The sequence below is a fragment of the Miscanthus floridulus genome, chromosome 9 (assembly GCF_019320115.1).
Source record: "Miscanthus floridulus cultivar M001 chromosome 9, ASM1932011v1, whole genome shotgun sequence".
NCBI lineage: Eukaryota > Viridiplantae > Streptophyta > Magnoliopsida > Poales > Poaceae > Miscanthus > Miscanthus floridulus.
Window position 1 is genome coordinate 49,250,582 of NC_089588.1, and position 23,352 is coordinate 49,273,933.

General features: G+C 40.2%; 1 protein-coding gene across 1 annotated transcript; it reads right to left on the minus strand.

The window, feature by feature from the left end:
- LOC136479845 (uncharacterized) lies at positions 1-23,013 on the minus strand. Its single transcript, XM_066477577.1, has 3 exons — positions 22,809-23,013; positions 21,145-21,227; positions 1-1,113 (listed from the first exon to the last, which is right to left on the minus strand). The coding sequence occupies exons 1-3, from the start codon at positions 23,011-23,013 to the stop codon at positions 1-3; spliced, it is 1,401 nt and encodes a 466-aa protein (XP_066333674.1).
- Between the last annotated feature and the right edge of the window lie 339 nt (positions 23,014-23,352).

Sequence of the window (23,352 nt, forward strand, 5' to 3'; positions counted from 1 at the left end):
TTACGGTATCCGACAAGAAGCATGCCAGGTCATAAGTTCCGCATCATCAGGGTTTGCAAACAAACACCTCAAACGATCAACCACAGGGAGATACCATATCACCAATGCAGGAATTCTTCTCAACGCATAATAGTCCACTTCGATATTGCTAGTGGGCTTTGAACATTTGTCTTGTTGAGTCTTTGTTTGCGTCTTCTTTCGCTTCCTCCCTGAAGAAACAGAGGCTGCATTCTCTTCCTCTCGATAATCTTTATTCGTCTTGTACCTACTAGCACCACAGTTTGGACAACTGTCTAAGTCTTTATACTGATCACCCCGATATAGAATACAATGATTTCTACATGCGTGGATCTTCTCAACACCCATCGTAAGTGGACTGACTAGCTTCTTTGCATAGTACGTGTTAGCAGGCACTTTGTTCTCCTTAGGAAGAAGGTCTCCAAGTACACGCAATAAATCATTGAAACTAGCATCGGACCAACCATATCTAGCCTTAATCGTCAAAAACTGAAGAACAGCCCGTAGTGTCGACCACTCTTTGGTACAACCTTTCGACTCGTCGTACAAAGGCTCTTCTGCTGCCTTCTTCAAGGCTTCCATTCGCTTCATGAAGAATATTGATGGATCCGCACAACGGTTCATTATTGCCTCTAAGAAATCTGCATCTTCAATGGCATCAGTGTTAACATGCTGAGTTTCATTAACATCGGACGTAGAATTATGAGTTTGATTGACATCTGGCATAGCATGATGGGTTTCATTGATATCTGGCATAGCATCACATTCATTGAGATATGGCATTGGACCCTCCACATTGATGTTACTTGCAGTGTTGTCAGTTGTCCGCATATAAGGTGTAGAACTACCCTCACCATGTTTTGTCCAAATCAAGTAGTCCTCCACAAATCCTCTGCAAACCACATGAGAAGTGATTGCTTTCACATTGTCAAATACCACAATATTTTTACAGTCTGCACATGGACAACATATGTGCTTCGCCTTTGTTCTCTGAGCATGTATCTTCACGGCATCAATAAATTTTTGGACCTCCACTACATAAGATGGGTCTAATCTTGATAAGTTGTACATCCATAATGACCTCTCCATATTTATCTGTAATTAGTTAGGAAAATATTGTATGTCACTCTAAAAACAAAACGAAAATAACCCCTCATAACTAAGATTCTATCCTCCATCAATTAAATAGATATGAAAACCTACCTCTTACAGAATTTACAAAATAAAAAATTTAAATAATTATTTAAACTCATTTTTATAATTATAAGAATTAATTAAACGGAGATGGCATCTTGATTAACAAACCCTAAGTATAAGCAAAAATAACAAACCCTAATTAACAAACCCTAAGTACATGAAATACTAACTAACCCTAATTAATAAACCATTAATTACTAACTAAATTAATTAACTAACCCTAAGTACATGAAATATCTAACCCTAAATAATAAACCATCAATTACTAACAAAAATTATTGAAAAACCTAAGGTACATGAAATAATAACTAACCCTATTTAACAAACCCTAAGTATAGACAATAATAACTAACCCTAATTAACAAAACATTAACTACTAAATTAATTCATAAACCCTAAGTACGTAGATTAAAAAACTAAATTAATTCGCTGTTTATAATTACAGGAAATAAGTATAACAATTGACAAGACTTTATAAAGTGTTAATCATTATTCTATTACATAGATCTACTCACAAGAATTCTAAAAAGTATTTATTTTCTATAATCCGAGCAAGATACAATTTACTATGAATTTACAAAAAAAAATAGCTAAAACTCTCTCTCTTGCCCTAGCTATGAACCCTAACCCTAACCCTAGATTTAGAGCACCTCCAATACAAGAATTGAACCAAAGAATCACTAAAAAAAATGGCGGCAACGACACTAACTAACCTTTTGGAAGTTTCTCACCAAAGAAATGAAGTTCAAAACCTCCCCCCCTTGGAATCGCCACTTCTCTGTCCGTCACTGTACACACAGCACGCGAGTAACTGTTCTTGTCTGGAGGTGGACGAAGGGAATTTATAGCAGCATTAACACAGGCGGTTGGTAAGGAGGACCGCCTGTGTAAAATAATTTACACAGGCGGCTCTCCTATCTCTACCGCCTGTGTAAATACCTGTATTTACACAGGCGGTTTATAATGTCAGCCGCCTGTGTAAATGGTATTTACACAGGCGGTTGTCATTGTAAACCGCCTGTGTAAATACACGTATTTACACATGCGGTAGAGATAGGAGAGCCGCCTGTGTAAATTGTTTTACACAGGCGGTTCTCTTGCTGGGCTCACCCTATTTTTTGTACTGGCGTCATGAAATTGTGAACCGCCTGTGAAAAAAAACAACGTGCCAGCAAAAATGATTTCTGTAGTAGTGAAACATTCCTAATTTAAGATAACTTGGACTCTAATATTTCCCTTTTTGTAGAGTCCAACGTGATTTTCCCGGCACCGATCGTAGCTTTTGTCGTTATCTGCTGGCGCTATCTGAAGAAAGCCGATTCCAGTGCTGCATTCGAATCGGCTGATACCGACCTTCATGCAATCGATTCTTTGATGACATGATCTTGGGAGCTTTCGAGTCCTTGCAATTCTTCTTCTAAATTTTGGTGTAAACACCTAGCACTGAAGGGGAACAGTACAACAGCCGCAGCCTCATGTGCATTGTTTGTACAAGAAAAATATAACCCTAGCAGGGGCGAAGCCAGGTCTAAATTTATGGTGGTGCACTGCTAAGGGGACATACATAATTTGGTATAAATACACGGTGAACACCGTAGTTGTTAGTAAAACTGTACCAATCTAGAGATCCATTGAGCTGTCGTCAGGTCATATTGTCAGTCATATGGTACGATGAATATTGCTGCAAATTGAGGTACCGAGCACATTTCATAATATACTGCCACACGTATGCAACGCACCTGAACAGATCGTCTTTCATCACTGCCGGCTCCTGAACCAAAACCTACTCAATGTTTTGTCTTTTGTGTGTGGTATAGGACCGGATGCACTGTTTCTTACTGGCGCGTCGCTCCCACCGTCTTTTTGTTTTGCTTTTTTGGGTATATCAGTTTAATATTACCTACAATCATTGTGTCACCCCTTTTGTGGAATCATCGTATATTTGTAATCTACTAGAGCAATGTTATCTCAAGAACTAAATCAAGGTGAGGATCGAACCTAAAAATGCATTGCAGCCTCATCTTTGGCATGGCTCCTAACAGCTTCAGCTTCTAACTAGAGTCAGAGCCGGTAAAGTAAAAATAGTGGCTTCACCGTCTTCTATTTCATTTTAAAAGAAGAGAGAAACGACTTCTCGCTACAGTGTAAGGAGGAGTCAGAGCTCAAGCCATCCGTAGGTGTACCGAAAAGAGCCAACACATCTGACCAAAATCTTTGGCTCTTAGAATTTCTAGAATTGCTTCATGCTCTATCTTATCAAAAACTTTCTCAAAATCCAGCTTGAGAATGATCAAATCCTTTTTACATTTATGAAAAATATAAATGTACTCTAGTGTGCAAGCCAAACAGTCTTGAATAATTCTGGCCTTGATAAACCATAATTGTTTTGTGGATAAGGCTTTTGATGATTTCCTATAATCTGCTGGCTAACAGTTTGGTTTGTAAAATCCTGATAGGAAAGAGTACTGTTAGACCTTGTTTTTGTAATGGCCTATCTTCTTTAAAAAGCCGAAAGATAAGGATTTCTAAAAACTTTTGCGAATGATCCTATACTGTTCGTATATCTATTTCGTCGTTCACGAAAACAGTGATTCTTGAACGGAAAAGAATCACAGCAATAAGGCTCTTAAGACCTGAAAAAGTGGCATCTTTTAGTGCGAGGAGGAAGGGGGTCATTCAAACCTACTCCTCTCATTCTTCCCCAAAAGAAAATCTAAAAATAAAATTATTTTATATTAGGTTCGTCCTTTGGCTGGTTCCCCCTTGTGTAACGATTGCAGAAAAAATCTGTTTCATGCTTTTGATATTGTTAGTTAATAATTTCAATTTCATTAAGAAAAACAAACTAAATAAATGGAAAATAAAAATTGATAGAATTCCTTTTATTTTTTCTTCAAATCCAAAAAAATTATCTTTTTTTGAAGTGTTAAGCAGAGAGATGGGCCTATAGTCATAGACTTTGAGGCCCTTATTTCTTTGGAATCAAGGTGATGCATGTGAGAGCTGTTTATGCTCCTCAAGCAAACTTCTTCAGCAAAGAAAGCATCACAAAGCTTTTAGACATCAAGTGCTATTAAGGGCCAACATCCTTTTAAGAATTCATTGTTGAATCCATCAGGCCCTGGAGATTTGTTATTTGGAAGTTTGGCCACTATGCTATCAATATTCGCTTTAGTGAAAGGTTCCTCTAGTGAGCTTAGTGTATCAGCTGGTTGAATGAGGTCCCTGAGGTTGAAGAGCATTTGATTCAAATCTGAAACACCAAGCCTTCCTTTGAAAGAGACCCACAAAAGAGCTGCTTCATCTTCATGAATCTTTAAGATGGAACCTGCGCTATCTTGAATGGTTGTGATTGTATTTTCCCTATGCCTGATTGTTGCATGTGCAAGGAAGAACCTTGTTCCTACATCTCCTTATGTGACCCATCTTATTTTCCCTCTCTGTATTCGCAAAAAAAAAAAAAAAGTTGTGGAGTGTCTGAGACTGAACAAAACAAAGTTGTCTGATATATGTGGTTAGTTTATGTTAGATTGCATTTTCCAAAAAAAAATGTGGAAAATGATCGAACCCCATTTATGCATTCTCTAGCTAGTGACTCGGCACAAATGATTCATTACTAAATTCTACATTATGAAAGCTAGTGAATCAGAGATTTGCTAATTAGAACTATGTAAATTTTCAATCAACTATGTGAAAATATTTAAATTGCATAATGTTTCTGCAAAAAAAAATTAAATATAGAAGCAAAAGCAAATAACGGTACGGTGGCTTCAGCCCTGGGTCCATTGGCTTATAGTACAGTCAACATGAATTGCCGACTGAAGAAAGGGAAGTGTGAAAATGAGTTTTGTAGTAGCAGCCATGAGGTTTACTACAACACAAATGATTTTACGAGGCGGTGCCCGAACAGAGGCGGACACAAAATCCAACCGTCTCCTAAAATGCCGGCCTATTAACGGAGGCGGTCATTTTCATTTAACGAGGCGGTCACGTTTGCCCGCCTCGTAAAATCGATTTACGGAGGAGGTCAAAAAATAACCGCCTCCTAAAATCGATTTACGGAGGCAGACCCCATATGAGTCTTGCCTCCGTAAATATTCCCGAGGCCCAGCCAAAAAGTCCAAATCCAACTTCTACCGGGCTTATATAAATACCAAGACTTAGGTCACAGCCCCCTCAGTCTTAGCTCTCTCTCCCCATGCCCCTCCCTCTCCCAGCGATAGCGCGCGTGCGTGCCCCTCTCCCTCCCCCGCGCCCCTCCCTCTCCCCCAGCACTGCCTCCTACGACCGCGCCCCTCTCTCTCCCCACGGCGGCGGTGGCGGCGTGGATCTCGGTGGTGGCGCAAGTTCAGTAGCCTCACGGGCACGGCGCGGCTACGCGGCCTCGCAGGCAAGGCATGGTGGCTCGGCCTCGCGGGCACGGCCTAAATACGGCTTCCATTCCTCTCCGACGCCCAGATTCGGCGGCGTGGCGGATGTGGCTCATGGGCGGCGCGACTGATTCGGCCCGTGGGAGGTGCGGCGGATGCGGATCGAGGCGAGGCTTCGGCGGCAGCGGTGCTCTCTCTCTCCTCTCTTTGTAGCACCCGGTTTTAAGAACAAAACCAGATACGCACCATATGTGAGCCCAGGAAGTCAAATCTCACATATAGCTACAAATAAAGGTAATATCAAAAGACAATGCTTAAATACATAGCGTATTATTATAAAGATTATAACCTCAGAGAATAGACGGCGGAAAGACGACTCCGATCTTCAGGTGAAGACTCCAAATCCACAGGGACAACCGACTGGTTGATCACAAGCCTAACTCCTCCAGACTAGCAATCTGGTACCCATCCGGAATTTTTATCCAAATAATTGAAAAAATAAAACAAGCGTAAGTACATGTCGTACTCAACAAATATAACATGGGGTTCATGAGGCTCAAAAGGCTGACACTGGTTAACCGCGATTAGCTTTTAATGAGTCATCTTTTAGCAATTGGGTGGCAACAAGTTTATCACAAGCCCATAAACACATGATCAGGTAAACATGAGTAATGAATAGCATAAACAGTAATCATTAATAAGCATATTCATCATCAATATCATCTGTGTTCATCATCTATTCCGTAAGGGTTCCAAGGCCACTCGTGACCGTGAGCACGGCTGATATACCAGTTTTACACTCTGTAGAGGTTGTACACTTTCACTGTGAGTCGTGATTTACCCTTTCGCCTGAGGCGGCCAACCTCTTGACCCACTACCAAGGAAGGTCGGTAGGGTTCACTATGAAGCCTTTCAAAGGTTCATCTAACAAGTTAGGGCCGCTAGGTTTCTGTGGCCTGCGAATGTAGGGCTCCCCTTCCGACAGGCACAATGACGCGCATCCTATACACTGACGGACAGAGGCCGCACTATATCCAACCCGGAACACACCCCTCTTGCGCCATAAAGGTAACCACTAACAAGCTAGAAAAGGTCCTCATACTGAGCTAAAGCCAGAGCCATATAGCCCTCACAGCTGTACTATAAGTCCCGGATGATCACTTATAGATAAGTCCTTAGGGAGAGGAATCTAGAGCACCATAAATAGCTCAATGCTCTAGCCCCCTTGTTCTATGTTGCTAAAAAGCATCTTTTAGTGTTTATTGCATATACCATTAGTCAAGTTACAAGATCATGGTCTTTAATTGAGCACTAGCATCATACTACTCAATGCAATAACCCAAAGGTATCAAGGTATAGGATAACAAAGTACTAGGAAAATTATTATGGTTGCCAAGGTAGACGCATGCAGTATGAATTAAATGATTAAAGGTGAATAGGTAACAAGGAAGATCCCATGCTATACTTGCCTTAACTTGCTTTTCCCCCAAAGCAATATGCTCAAAAGCCTTTAGTATTCAACTTTCAATCTTCTGCTTCCAATTCTCAGCTTCTAGTCTTCAGAGAACAGCTTTTTAATCACCACGTAAACCTCACCGATTGACTGAACCATATATCACCACACAAGCATCCATACAATCATACACGAAGCAAACAATAGATCTAAATTAGAATAGTACACCAAACGTAAAATCAAGATGAAAAGTTTGTGAACCGAATCTACGTCTCACTACGAACACACAGACACGAAAAGCACTCTAATCGAAGCTACGGTGAAAAAGATACATCTACCGAAAGATCTGCTCATAAAACTATTAGCTTTATGTGTTTTATTTATATAAAAACATATATAAGATATTTTATAGAGATTATAATTTAAGTCAGATTTAGATTTGATTTATAAAACTAAAGTGAAATAAATCATATTCTATTTATAAAATCCAGTTGCATAATTGTTATTTAAGATATGATTCAAACCATGAAATTCTAGTATTAGTGACATGATAAACACTGTTACTAACGCATAGATCTTGATGCTATGAATCTAACGCAACTTGAATGGACTAAAACGGATCTAGGACGCAGAAGATATGATTTAAACAAGATTTCTTTTAATCGAATAATAGATTAAATCTAATCATGAATTTTAAAAGTTAAAAACATACTTAACAGTAGTATGAACATGTAGATTATGAAATTACGAACCTAACGCAATTTGAACGGATCAAATCGGAGTTAAAACGGAAAAGTTATGGCCAAAACAAAATCAGTGGTAAATCTGTAAATAAGTGAAAACGTATTTTGGATCTAAACCGACGAAACTACGCTTTCCAAAGAGGAAAACAGATTCTAAAAAAAGTGCTATGGCTGCGGGTTTGAAAATACAAAACTGGAGGGGCTCTTTTAAAACAAACCAGCGATGACGGCGACGGTGACGGCGACGGCGACGGCGATGGCAACGGCGACAGCAACGGTGATGGCGAGAGAAAGAGGAGAAAAATATAATTTACTACACGAGGGATTTTCCAAACTAGGGGCTCCCCTTACGGTAGTTTTGGTGTGCTTTGCCTAAGGGGTTGGTTGATATATATAGGAAGAAAAACTCCCCACATCCACGTCAACTAGCGATATAGTACTAATTGATGTTACCCCTCCATATTTACTAATGGGCCTAAATAATCATTAAAGCCCATTAGTAAATAAATGCATGGGCCTTTAGGATTTATTAGGATTATTGCACATGGGCTTTGAGTGTTGGGATAAATGAGAGATTTATTATTTTTGGAATTAATTAATTTCATGGATAAAACAATTCTAGAAAAGTCCAGAATTAATATTTAAGCCACGAAAAATACACCGAGACCTAAAATTTGGAGAAAATTCTCAGAGACACTTTGGAACATGATGAACCCAAATAAAGTATTTGGAGCTCATAAAAAGATTGTTGGAAACTTGGAACATAAAGATTAAGGTGAAGGAGGTTGGAATTAGATTCCAAAAAGAAGCTGGAAAATTCCTAGAGATAGATATTCGTCTCCTAAACGTATAAAAAACACACATTTTGCACATAGAAACACGAGGTGCGACCGGCATGAATGCAACAAACACGTTTCTACCTTATGATAAATTTTAAATTAATGAAATTTTTATTTTCCTATGTTTTCATGTGATCAAAAATTCAAAAATAAATCATTTTAACTCTATTTTCAAAAGTGGCAAATTTTGGGGTGTTACACTCTTCGACGCTAGCGGCACCCTCTCTCACCTCCCTTCGGCACCGGTTCGGGCACGAGAGCACCAGATAGAGCACGGGCATGACGGATCTGGCTCGGTGGCGGCAGATCAGGCATTGGTGAGGCAGATCCGGCTTAGGCACTTGTGTGGCGGTGGCACATGCGCCAAACTAGCGGGTGACGGTGGCGCACGCACGGATGGGCTCGGCGGGCTCGTCGATGGGCTCAACTGGCCTCATCGACGAGCTTGCTAGATTTTTTTGTATTTTAATTGATTAACCGATGTGGGCATATTTTTGGTAGTTATTAACGCAAATAGAATATGAAGGATTCCACAAGCGCATAGAATACCATTGTAGCATTTTACCGAGAGTATTCTAGGTATCGTTATTTATATTTTACCACAGGAAACAATAGAGTAAAGATTTATTGGGTAACAAAGGAGTATCTGTTAACATACCAACATACCTAGAGTAGGGGATAAATGTAATGATAGGAGTAATGCTTAATGACACTCAGGGAATAAATCTATTAGATAATGTAAACTAGTCAATTCGGGGGAACAACGGGTGAGGTAGATTCCTGTGACATTCTTATTACATGGTCAAAGTACATATACATCCAACTATAGCTAAAACTAACTCTACTTTTGTGCGCTTTGGGACGCTGCTTAGATGGTAGAGCATCCACAATAGATAACTCTACTGACGCGATTACGGTCCTACAATTTAAGAACCTATTCAATTCGGCGTGGACTACAAAGGATAAATATGGGACTATCACCACACGCTGCTACCACACAACTAGAGAACATGGTGTACTCATATGCAAAGCATCGTATAAGCACCATGCTTACACGAGGCTCGGCTACTTAGCCCAATCAATAAACTATAGTAGGCTAAGCGCTCTATGAACCCGCATACAAAAGTAAAGATAAGCTTAACTAAGCAAGATTCATATTCAAAGTAAATATAGCCATGTAGATAAGAATGATATAATGATAACAAAGTCTCATAAGATAAATAAGTGAAGATACAATGGCTTTACCAAGCCTCCGAGATTAGATCCGGAACCTGAGCAAGAGCCCAACTGACCCTCACTACCAAGCTACTAATCTACTATATTAGAGAGCTCTAAACCTAATCCTCCTAGCGTATGTTGATCTGAATGAGAGATATGAATTAGGGTTTTAGTATGGCTCTAGGGAGGGGGGTAGGGGCTGCTATATATAGGGGTAGCATCAATTCAAGATTCTCGGATCAAACCGACTTGAAAGAACGGCGTAGATGCAATCTAGGAGGCGGTGGAGAACTGGCATTTGAAGGAGAGGCTCACAGGTGGGGCCCATAGGCCGGCCGGCCCCACCTAGCAGCCACCTGCCCTCTACTTCGGTGGTTTGCCTTCTAGAGTCTTCTAGAGTTGTTTTCGCCGTGGATAATTGCGATTAAATCTGACGTTTGAGTCCACCTTGACGGTTTTCTAAATAAATCCTCTTGCAAACACAGATTCACTAAAACTTATGGAATTTATTAGTTTAAACCTCTAGACCTATATTGGTGATCCTTTTTATGCATTTATATAAGTTATATTGACGGTTTATGATGAACGTTAACTACCGTCAACAAACTCCCCCACACTTAACCTTTGCTAGTCCCTGAGCAAAGCTAAACTCAGCAATTGATCAAAAGTTGCTACAATGCTTTCACACCTCAAAAGTACACAGGTGTTCAATCAAAAATTCTCCTTCGGATTAGAATAAATTGATTTGACTTTCAAAATTACCCATATTACCTTCAACCATGGGGCTTCTTAGCCTTCACTTAGGTCTTGAGCAATTGAAAGACAGAATGATCGAGTCTAGCACTATGTCTCAAGTTCTTTGTTCCACCATTGTTCCAGAGTTTTTATAAGTTTTCAAAATAAAATTCAAAGATTCCATTGTGTGACACTCTCAAGTCTCTCAATATATATGTTATTTGTGGATCCTCACCAAGGCAATAAAGATGTTATGCCTTTTTCTTCCTACCACTAAGGATTATGTGGAGTTCATTGGTAGAGAGAAAGCTAGAGCATACTTGCAATACATATATTATAAAGTCAAACCTCGGATCCAAAGAGAGTTGAGTCATACAATCAAATCAAGATGTACATGTGTGTGGAAGTATGGTGGATATATATGGTGGCTAACCTAATTCTACTTTGCTCCTTGAAAATATATCCCTCTCTTGGAACTTAGAAACATTTGCTATAGAATAGGGGCTATCTTATTCATCTCTTTTTTTAGGCAGGCATCTAAGTACCCATTGTTTTTAATATCTCGAACACTTTTGTGTCCTTTTTTATGAATAACTTTTGCATAGCCCCATGTCACTTTTCTGTAATAAATTTTTTGAGAGAGGTATCAACAAGAACTTGGAGCATTTATTTTGAGTGGAAACCTAACAAGCATGTTTTTGTGTTCACCCCCAGTATAGGAGTAGAACATTTTTGGGAGGATCTAGATGGAAGGCATGTTTTTGCGCCTACCCCTAGCGTAGGAGTAGTGCATATGTGGGTGGAGTGTACGTGATCATAATTTTAAGAGCATGACAAACCTCTCATAAGGGTCAACAAAGCTTGACAAAACTCAATGCAAAACAAGCAGCGTATATGTGGAAGTTTTCCTAGCCTAAATAACATGTATGGCTCTGGTGGAAATTCAAGCTTTGTCACACAGGAACTCATCATAGCATTTTTGTGTTTTTTAAAAGATAAATCTCCAGAACTTTAGTGTCACTTGGAACAAGATAAACAGCAGCTCAGACCTTCTCATATCATATCTATCAATTACCTAGACTTAGATCAAGCATATGCTACCCACGAGTTTCAAGTTTAGAGTAAATCCTTATATCAAACAATCTTATCCAAAACTCGAGAGAATTCAATGCTGAAAACTAGGTACATGAAAGGAATTATAACAGAGCAACTATTCATCATTTCTATTTCAAAAGATCATCTTCATAGTCCTTTTTATTTTATTCAGCTCTTAAAAACAAATTAAAGCAAACTGGACACACTCTCTTTATTTGTTTTCATTTTTTAAATCCAAAATTATTATTATGACTATATATACTTATTATAAGGATAACTGTTCATTTTGTTTTTAGTTATTCATCATTTTTTATAAAGGAAACCTAAAAATAATAAAATAAAAAGGAAAAGAAATACTTAGCTCGATACAATGGAGTGCCTCTCCCCAAAGCTGGTTGTTGTCATGGTTCTCAATGCGATGGCCGGATGTGGAGATGCTAGAACAGAGCTTCCTAGTTCTGGTTTTGCTATTGCTATTGTTGCTGGCGGCTGGCCACCTTGTGTCCCATAGTAGCCTGCCATTGTGTGTAACATACCTTGGATGGCAGTTGTCCTCTCATCAATGGTTATGAGCCTATTGTCAAATTCAGAACTTCCACTTGTAGGATTTGGTGGATGGACTCCCCCACACTTTACTAGAAGTGTGTTCTGCTCATAAAGACAAGATAGAGATCAAGTGCATGGGCTCTGTTGGTGGAAAAACACCAACAGAACCACAACTTTATTTACTGTTCTCTAGCCTTAGGCACATTGAATCATGATAGAGTTAATGTTATGTGCATTATTTATTCTGATAACATGGGTGATAAGATTAGAAGGATGACAAAAAGAGTGGAGTTGCTTAATCTATGAAAGGATTGTCCATCTTTATAATGTATCAAACTTTAGATGATTATGACTATTGTCTTCCAAAGATAAGATATGCAACATTTTAGCTCATTTGGTTAAGACTATGAGATCAATAAAGTGGCGCTATGAACAAACCTAAGGAACAAAATATGTTGAGTTAATCAGGTTGAATCAAGCAAAGTTGTAACTCAAACGTGTTTGTGTCTTCATTTATGTGCATACCAAGATCAAGAGGAAAATGATGACCACTTACCTTAAGATGCTACCTTCGTTATTGGAGCGTGATGACGCCATATGATGAAGGATAGATGACTTGTGGTGGTCTTCTCTTCCTGCTTGAAGCTTTCCTTGCTTGAGCTGTTCATGAGCATCTTGTCTCCTATGTCGCACTCCTTCTTTCTCATTCTTTTGTCATGCCATCTTTTTATTCTTTCTTTTGTGGATCTTGTCATTCTGTTTGGACCTTCTACTCTACTCATTGTTTCTTCTCTACAAAGTATTAGTGGACAACACATACCCGAAGGAGTATACAAATGATTCAAAACAAGGATAGTGTTATCATAGAGCTAAAGGTTATATGTATCCCATGTTTTAAATAATATGCCTTTATTATTCACCACTACTTTAAATTTTAAACAAGGTTCAGGCCAAAATGTGCAAAATTGTTTTGAAGAATACCTCAAACCTTGATTTGTTTCATCGAATGATCTCCTAACATTCCCAACAAAATTTGAATATTTTCCTGCAAGGGTTAGTCCACATATACAACCAAATTCTATACAAGTATGTTTTGATTTAATAATTATGTTCGAATAATATTCCCAAGAATACATACAATAGAATAAGGAAGTTTGAAAGACAAAAGAGATTCATTCGAGTAGAAATAAGAATCATTAGAGTAGAAATAAGAATATGTATGGTGAACCAAAGGAGCATGATTATTTTTTTTATGAATTAGCAAGCTGAGCATGGCATAAAGGTAGAGATAACCAATACAAATTAGCAACATGTTATGAGATATTTTAAAGAAGTCCAATCCCCACACTTGAATTTTTTTCAAAGTGAAAAATCAAGTTTGGATAATAGAACTCTCATATGAATGTGATTCTATGTTGCATAATGCTTGGTTGGATATACCTTATGTCTTCCTTCTTTTTTTTGAAATGATTAGTGACAAACATACTTGAAGGAAACTTGTTCGATGTACCTATTAGTGAGGGCTTCATGGCTTTAGGTCCACTAAGTAGGACCTCTTCTTTCCTTTAGCTTTTCTTTGCACCATCCAATCCTAGAGATGAGGATATGGATAATTGCATGCTCTTCTTCCATCAACCTTTCTTGATTTTTGTTGATCCTTGATTGATGAGTTGGGGTTCATTAGAGATGCAAACTTAAGTTCCTCTTTGATTGTCTTTATCTTCTAGCGGCATGGCGGAGAGTTGTTCTTCGTTTATTAGTGATACGCCGGCCGTCTTAATGGTTAAGGAAGAAACTTCTTTGGAATTTGCATGAAAGCTTCATCTCCAATGACTTAGGGGGTATCATGTGTGACCATGGCTGTTTTCGGTCCTTATGAGACACCATCAGCAGTCCACCATTAGTTGATGATGTCGGTTGATACAAGAATGCATGTCATGGCATCTGATTGTCTTGGTCCTTGTTGCCGACATGCGATTTGGTGTTTTCGAAGATGATGAAAGCAGGCATCAGTTTGGCTAATATGAGGTGAGTTGCACCCTATTTCTCATCAGCCTCCTAGCTTGAGTCCTGGAAAGGTGGGTTGCTAGGTTGCCTTCGATGTTAATTGTGGCATGTTGATTTTTCATCCACTTCCTATGAGTAAGTGCTTCTATTGTACATCCTTTTGTGGCACTCGTCTCATTTCTCTTTGTTCCATAGCTGAAGTGGTGGTTTGGTTTGGGTTCATAGGTTCATACCAAACCATGGTTAGGCACAGCTTATATTCATTCTTTCCTGTAAAATGTTAATGGACACATACCCTAGGGAATACAACAAATTTGAAATACCAGTGTTATCCATAATTTGTGCGATTTTCATCTATGCTAATGAAAAGATGGTTTTAGGATTACTTTAGTATAGGTTTTGTTTATCATGTCTTATAGCAATTTTTATGTGTTTGCTGCATTCTAGCATGGTTTAAGGCAAAGATAACTTGCAACAAAAGATAAGTGAATAAACCTTGATACTCACAGTTCTTCCTTCCATGAAGAATGAGTTGTGTCTTCTTTTTGCATAGAGTTGTTGGAGTTCATCGCATGCCTTGATTCATCTTTGGTGTGAATTTATCTCTTGACTTACCTAGATTGAATTTGAGAGTTTTCTGCAGGGGTTAGTCCAACAAAATATCCAGTGTCTACACAAGCAATTTTTAGTTCAATAACCAAATGAGACTCCATGTCTAATTTGATTAAGGAAGGCTATTTAACCTAAGCACCACGCTTAATCTAGATGCCTATGGAAGTATGTGCAGTACTTCCAAACCAAAACTTACTATGGTAGGCAAAGGTAGCATGAAAGCACTATAGAGATTTATTCAATTTAGAGATGAAAGAACATAATCATGGTGAGAGATTTTTTTTTTACTAAGCATGAGCCTTCATGTGCTCACATTTTTTTCCTTTTTAAATGCAAATGATATGGATATATGTAAGTAGCCCAAATATGATGTGGATTGACATAGAAAAATTCAAACTAAATGGAGTGGATGCATGGATTATTGAAAGTTAACATGCAATGTGTTTACACCAAAATTTGGAAGAAGAGTCATAGGGACTCAAAAGCTCCCAAGATCATGTCATCAAGGAATCAATTACATGCAGATCAGAACCAGCTGATTTGGATACTAAATCTAGAATCGGCTTTCTTCAGATAGCGCCAGCGGATAACGACAAAGGCTACGTTCGGTGCCAGAACGAAACATGTTGGACTCTACAAAAGGGAAAAGATCAGAGTCCAAGTTATCTTAAATTAGGAATGTTTTCTCTAGGGTCAAAATTGTGATGGGTCGTGCTTAGACAGGAGTCATGCGCAGGTCCCGGGTATAAATATCAAGCCCCAGCTATTGTAAAGAACAACAATCAATCCAATATACAAGTTATTTACTTTTTCGCCTCCGGCCACCCCTCAGGAGTAGGAGTAGAGTAGATCTTGGCGAGTTCTTCAGCAAGTATTGCTACATCAATCCGGTCGACCTCCACTGCTTGTTGTAAGTACCGTCATGGCTTATACCTCTGTTCGTATGGCTGCATCGACCTCCACTGCGACTCTGGTATAAGTTAGTTATCGATTCTTGCCTAGTTCAAGTATGGCTGCATCGATCCGGTCGACCCCCACTGCATGAACTAGATCAAGGTCAAGTTATCGGCTCTACCATAGAATGGCAGTCTTTGGTAGATTCATTAAGTTACCGATATTGCTTATTGCTTTCATTATTTATCTAAATTATAGCAATATCACTCTGTCTGATTGGGATTGATCTAGATCGGCCTTATATCTTGTTTAGCCCATTGTTTGTTAATCTGAAACTAATCTAATCTACACATTAAACGATGAGTTATGTTTTATCAGCTGTTTTATGTCAATCTTGATCGTGCATAGCATGCGGTTAAAGCATGTTGTGTCTTGAGTAGATTTATTGGCTAGCGAGAACCGTTCCATGGCCCATTATCATGGCCTGTGTGATTCTGCCTCACACCCAACTGTTAGCACCATGGAGTGGGGATCATTATTTGATAGATCTATTCTTGATAAGGCATGACTTTAACTATGCGCTATGCCTAAATCGGCTGTTTTAGCCGATATCGAGTACTTTCACGAACAGTTCACATCATGAGACCATTGAAGTAAAGATAGGTTGAAAGATATGTTAGCCCCATGATCTTATTATTGTATTACGGCTTGCATGATTCTGCCTCATGCCCCACTGATATTAGTAATGAGTTAGGGTCGTCGAGTCTATTGTTATTTCTACGGCCTACATGATTCTGCCTCATGCCCCACTGGTCATAGCGATAGATGAGATCTAACATGTTCATTAGATTTATCTTTATTAAACGGTTGAGTGATGTTGAATTGTTTCTTTATATAAAAAGTGGTTCGGTTACTTGTAATCATTGGCTTAGCATAAACCAATCATTGTTGATATCTTACTGCCATTGATTAATATTTGTTCAAATAACGACATTTACCCTGAATGATAATCAATTCTTCTTATACAACCCAATGAGCTTTAACCGATTTATTCTGATGAATATACTGGAATCAGCTGTTTAGTCGATCTCCTTTCATATCGGCTCTTAGAGCCGCACATTCAGGACTGTCTGGCAACAACGGCAAGTTCTGCCCTTAATTACTGATGAACTTTCTCTCTTTGTCAATTATAGGGTCAAATTGACTGGCACATCTCAGGAGGAGTGCGTAGGATCGACCATCCCTGCCCTGAAGCTAGGTGGATATATAGCTCCATCGAGCAGACCCTTCTAGCTTGCTACGTGTGTCCTCGGCACGGGATGAAAATTCTATGTCGACACACGTTTCTGGCATGCCTAGTGGGACCCCACAATCGTCATGGTGGTTCACAACAACAATGACATCCTTATGCTGCATTATGAAGATCTACCTGATGGGGATAAAGGTATCATCAGCAAAGCTATAGAAGAGTTTCAGAACAAATGTTTGTTGTCCTACACCAAAACACATGACAACACAATTATTCAGAAATTTCCACTACCAAGAGTTCTACTACACGGGCAGACAAATACTACTGAAGATGAAGACAGACGTTTCTTTAAGGAAGTTGTAGACAAATCTGTTTGTGATGCTATATCAAGCCATAATGAAGCTTTCGTGGACATATTCCACAATGTCATGAGAGAGGCAATTCATGGATTTCTAGTTGGTCAAGGCGAACCAGCTTATTACAACATTCCAGACCTGTCGACCCAAGGGACCAATCAAGCCGGTACCAGCCATCAAGAAGCAGCACCAACTAGTAGTGGTGATGTCCAGACAGTTTAGGGTTCATCTGAACAGGCTCAAGGAACTACCATGAATCAGATACAGTACAATCCTGGACCATCAGTACAGCATGTGCAACAGCCGGTGGGCCAAAGCTAGAACCAGGTGATCAATTTTGGCACATTAGGCCACATACCGTCGTTGGCTCAAAAAATAGCACCATCAATCCAAAGGATCCATAGAGATATGGATCCTTATGTCTATAATCAGAGACTTCAAGCAGCAAGCCAATAAAGGGCCCAGTAGATTGAGATTCCACAAGGGTATCACTATGGCATAGATTATAATACCCTCCACATGATGCCAAATCCAGGATATCAAGGCACATGGGATTTCAATCCACAGATGGGTCAGCAGGTGTAGAACAATTTAAATCCGCAAGCTGATGAATTATTGCTGAGGGTGACCGAGATGATGAAGAATCAGTTCGGTCTGAAGCCAAAAGGGCTGACCTTTTTGTACAAACACCCATATCCAGAATGGTATGATTTGGTCACTCTTCCCACAAATTATAGGCTCCCAGAATTCGCTAAGTTCACTGGCCAAGGTAGTACAAGCATGATAGAACATATCAGTCGGTATCTTACACAATTGGGCGAAGCGTCAGTTGAGGATGCCCATTGAGTTCGTTTCTTCTCTCTGTCCTTATTAGGGCCAGCCTTCACTTGGTTTTCATCATTGCTAGTCAATTCCATTGCCAATTGGGCTGACCTAAAGAAGAAGTTTCATACATATTTTTACACTGGGACAGGAGAAAAGAAGATTACCGATTTGACAACTATAAGATAGAAGACTAATGAATTGGGCACTAAATTTCTTCAGAGGTTCTGAGAAATCAGGAACTTGTGTTTCTCCTTAAACTTGGCCGATGATCAACTAGCTGCTTTAGCTGTTCAAGGAATGTTGCTGATGTGGAAAGAAAAGCTGATGGGACAAGAATTTGACAACTTGGGTCAATTGGCTCAACGAGTAGCAACGCTCAATAGCCAATTCCAGAGTATGCACAGAGATACCCAGTTCCAGAAGAGTACCACAGTAGCCGAAGCTTATGATCCATACTCAGTCGATGACGACTATGAAGATGAAGAAGAAGAGGTTGTTGTGGCTAAATGGAATTGGGGCAAGAAGACAGTGATGGTGCCAAATCCTTAGAGAAGAGGAGTCGAGGAGAGCTATGACTTTGATGTCACCAAATCAGATAAGCTCTTCGATTTCTTGCTTGAGAAAGGTCAGATCAAGTTGCTCGATGGTCATGTCATGTTGCCCCCTGATTAGTTGAAGAATAAGTTCTGTAAGTTCCATAATGTCACTTCTCATTCCACTAATGAATGCAAAATCTTCAGGCAACATATACAGAGAGCTATTCAACAGGGGAGGCTCAAATTTGATACGCCTCGGAAAATGAAAGTTGATGATAATCCTTTCCCAAGAGATCAAAACCTGGTTGATGCTGGGCTATTCAAAGGAAAAACTAAGGTCCTGACATCAACCAAATCAAAAAAAGTTGGAACAGTCGATCCCAAGATGCAAATATCGGCTGACGAGTACAGAGAGATTAGAAGACATCGTGCCGAGCAAAAGAGCCGATACGAGCAGGGGAAGACATCAAAAGTAGAGATGACAAAGCCGTGGGTCACATCTCGGATTCTGTTGAATAAATGGCATCAGTAGAAAGAAAAGGATTATTAGCATTGGTTGAAAGATCAAGCATACCAGCATCAACTAAAAGAAGAGAGGTATGAAAGGAAACAAGCCGAATTACATTGGAATTGTCCTTTCTTTAGACATTGCTGGAATGAAGGTTTGAAGTTCCCTACCAGACATGATTGTCCAGAATGCAATAATCAATATTGGGAATATAGGCAGTCTCAAACCAACCACCGATCTATTCATGCTCAAGATGCATATCATCGTAATAACATGGATCGGTGCTTAAAAAATAAAAGTGTTCATGATCAGCTTGGAAAAAGAGTCATTGATCAGGACTGGGCTGATCATGAAGAGGAAGGCAACAAAAGAAAATATGTGTGGCAGGAAGGCCAGTGGTGCCCAGGACGTTTAACAAGAAGCCAGAAGAGAAGGGTGCAACGCCTAAGGAATAAAGAGATGGAACAGGCTCAGGCATCTAGTAAAACTCAAGTGTCGCGTACCAAGCAAATAGCCGATAGGAAGCAACCATCGGCTAATATCCAAATGGCTTTTCTATTGCCATCAAAATTCAGAGCTTTGGCAAATCAAGAAGTTTATTTGGATTTTGATGAATCAGAGTATGAGGAGATAGTTGCCAAGTTCATGGTTGTACAACAAGCAATATTTGACAAACCAGTCAAACATCGGCACTCAAAAGCATTATATATGAAAGGTCTTGTCGATGGGAAGCCAATGAACAAGATATTGGTGGACGGAGGTGCTTCTATCAATCTTATGTCTTACACTACTTTTCATAAACTTGGCAAAGGACCAGAAGATCTGATGGAGACTAACATGATGCTTAAGGATTTTGGAGGTAATACATCTAAGACCCGGGGGGTAATAAACGTTGAACTAACAACCGAGAGTAAGACTCTGCTCACCACATTCTTCATCATCGATGGAAAAGGGTCATACAGTTTGCTCCTCGGTCGTGATTGGATTCATGCGAACTACTGTATACCATCGACCATGCATCAGTGTTTGATTCAATGGCATGGAGATGATGTCAAACTGGTTCGCACTGATGAGTCCGTGAGCATCGCAACAGCCGATCCAGTCTTTTGGGAACTAGGAGATTTTGAATGTTTTTTTGGCAAGTCATGGGAAGGAGGCTTCATTAAGATCAGCAATGAAAGCCAATAGCCGATGCAAGCGATCGGCTCTGAGAGTTTGTTTTAGTAGAAAAATCATGGCTTCACATTGGCCATTGGATTAAAGGAAAAATAAGCGTTGAGTCCTAGAGATGGGTTTAGGCCGATGTATGTGGATGCTGAGTCAAAGTGTAAGTGTGATTCAGAGTTAATGGATTTCTTAAAGAAGTTCTGTTTTGCTTAATAGGAGGCTTGACCTGGGTTGATTGATCATTTGACCTTTGATATGAAAAAATTATGTGGGTGTTATCCTAACATTTGATCAACACTTGATAGCCGATTCATTCTCGACTCTAATAGCCGGTACCAGGAGGGTATCGCCTCTAGTTCAAAAAAGTAAAAATTGTCAAAGACAATAAAGCCAGTACAATGTGTATCGCTCGTAGGAGCAAAGCAAACATGGACAGAGTGATGCATATAGTATGAAGTACGAAACAAAAGAAAAAATCACTCAAGACAGAGGAATTGTTTGCTAATATCACCTATTACAAACTACAGGCCGGAGAACACTTTGGCTATTATATCATTGGCCTGGGAGATAAAGGCTATAGAGTTAGCAGCACTGAACAAATCCCTAATCAGGCATTCGTGATCCCTAGGGTGTGCCGCTGCTAGAAAACCATGGGAGAGAAACCGAAGTTCATGGCTAGAATGAGCTTGCGCGAAAGCCAGCGCCATGGCGGCACCATGGCGAACGCCATGCAAAGCGACCTCCCTGACGTGATTCGGGATATCGTGTAGGCGAACCAACGGGACAGCGCCTCTAGCATTGACGAATCCCGCCGCGTGCTCCACGGCCGATCGAAGGCTCTCCAGTTGGGCAGACAAATCTAAGAAGATTCAAAGGGAAGGTGATCAGAATCTTGAGCATGAAAATGAAAAGGGAGCAAAGGTCATGACAGATGTCTCACCTGTGATTTTGGCCTCAGCCTTAGCCAACCTATCCTCCACTGAATCAGCCTTGGGAGATGATCGACATCGAACCATGGCCACAGCCGATTCTGCGAGGGAGAGACATTCAGCGAGACTCTGGCCATGCCGATCAATGGAGGCAAGCAGATCATCGTTATCAATCCGCCTCCTTTGATAACAAGGGAGCTGGCGACAAGCTGTTAAAGAAGAGGACCCTAAAGGTTGAATGGAGTCGGTCCTATTCCCTGAGGTAGTGGGGGCACCATGAGTTGTACCCTCCTAACGATGAAGGCGCTGACGCGATGATGCAGGTCCGTTGAGGTCCTCCACAGTGAACTTCTTGCTATTCTCCATGATCTCAAGCCTACGAAGAAGTAGGAACTATACTAAGGATGCGGAAGGTTTGAGGTGAAGCGAGTTGTTTTTCGATCCCAAGTCGTGGCCTATATATATAGCCTGGGAAGGTAGAGAGACAGATCTCGCCAGCGGTGTGAAATTGAAATCAGATACGAAAAAGGATCGACGCTCCAAGAATTCAGGGAACAGGTAACGAAGAGATAACAGATTTGGACTTATTGCTCTCCCAAGTTACAGAATGCCATGGGATAGATGCAAAAGATTTACATTGACCAGCAATCAACCCACCAAGGCCTCTTTGGATTGAAGGCAGTTCGAATCCCCACAGGGCCGAAAGTCATCATAAACCAAGTCACATCGGCCCGTTAATAAAATTGCGATAGGGAAGGAAAAGGCCGCTTGTCTAACAAATGCCCGACTGATTTCTCGAAGCCGCTGGAAAGAAGCTTGTGGCTTTCCCGGTGGGCATTTGATTAAGGAAACAAGGGGAAAGTGTCCACGCATTTTAGCCTATACAAACACTAGAATAGCTCTGCGAGCATGGAGAGAAGACCTAGGCGATATCACAAGGATTCTTCTAACCGCGTGTGACACCTCTAGTGTTTTAAACCCTAAAACATTCCATGTCATCATACGCATTGCACCTCATTTTGGTGTTAGCAAAAATTTTGATATACATACACTAAAACAAGTTTACCTTTATGTTATATGTGTTGACTTGAATGGTTTGAATCAAGTCAAAATCTTTGTATTGAATTGAATTTCCGAAAACCCTAATTTTTAGTAATTAAATTCTACCCTAAAAACCTAATTCAAAATCTAAGCACATTTTGGGGTTGAGCTTAAAAGCAAAAATGTAGAGCTTGTCAAGGTGTACAAAGTTGGTTTTTGGAGTTTTCAAATTTGTTATATAAAATTTAAAGTAATTTGAAAAGGCGATATGTTCTTAAAGTGTCCCCTTTTGATTTTAAACTTGCATTTCAAAATGTAGACATAATTTGGGTATAGTTATTAAAGCAAAGTTGTAGAACTTTGAATTTGGAACAACTTTTATTTTTGGAGATTTTTGAGTTACTTTATAAATTTGGGAGTAATTTGGGAAATTAGGCGAGTGGCAATTCTGTAATTTCTGTGAACAGTACCCGCGGGCGACACTTCACCGCCGGCGACCTTCTTCTGGTTTCCAGGCGCGCTCGTGGCCATCTTCGGCTTTGCGCTGGCGTGGAGAAAGCTGCTACGTGGCTTCTTCGTCCTTCCTGGCCGCATTTTAAAGCCTCCAATGTCGCCGTTCTCCTCTGCTTTTCCCGTCGCCACCGTGCTGCTCCGGCGAGCTCGCACCGTCGCCATAGCGCATACCAGCCTCGGCAAAGCCTGTCTCGGCTCTGCCTACTCCTTGCGAAACCAGCCGTATAGTCCTGGGCTCTTGATTTCGACGTGGTACGCCGTGCGTCGCTTTTCTTCCTCGCGGCCGGCAGCGTCACTGGTGATCCCGCTTCACCGTGGCCGTAGCTCTACGGTTAGCCTCTGTCCCTGCGAAGTGTTGCTCCATCTTCTCCATGTTGCCATGATCCTTGTGCCTTGTTGCTTAATCATTTCGTCCACCGCAGTCACTGGAACACCGCCGTTGACGTCTGCTTCGCCGCCGTGTTTGCTATGACCGACGACGAGCTTCTCCGTTGCTCCTCC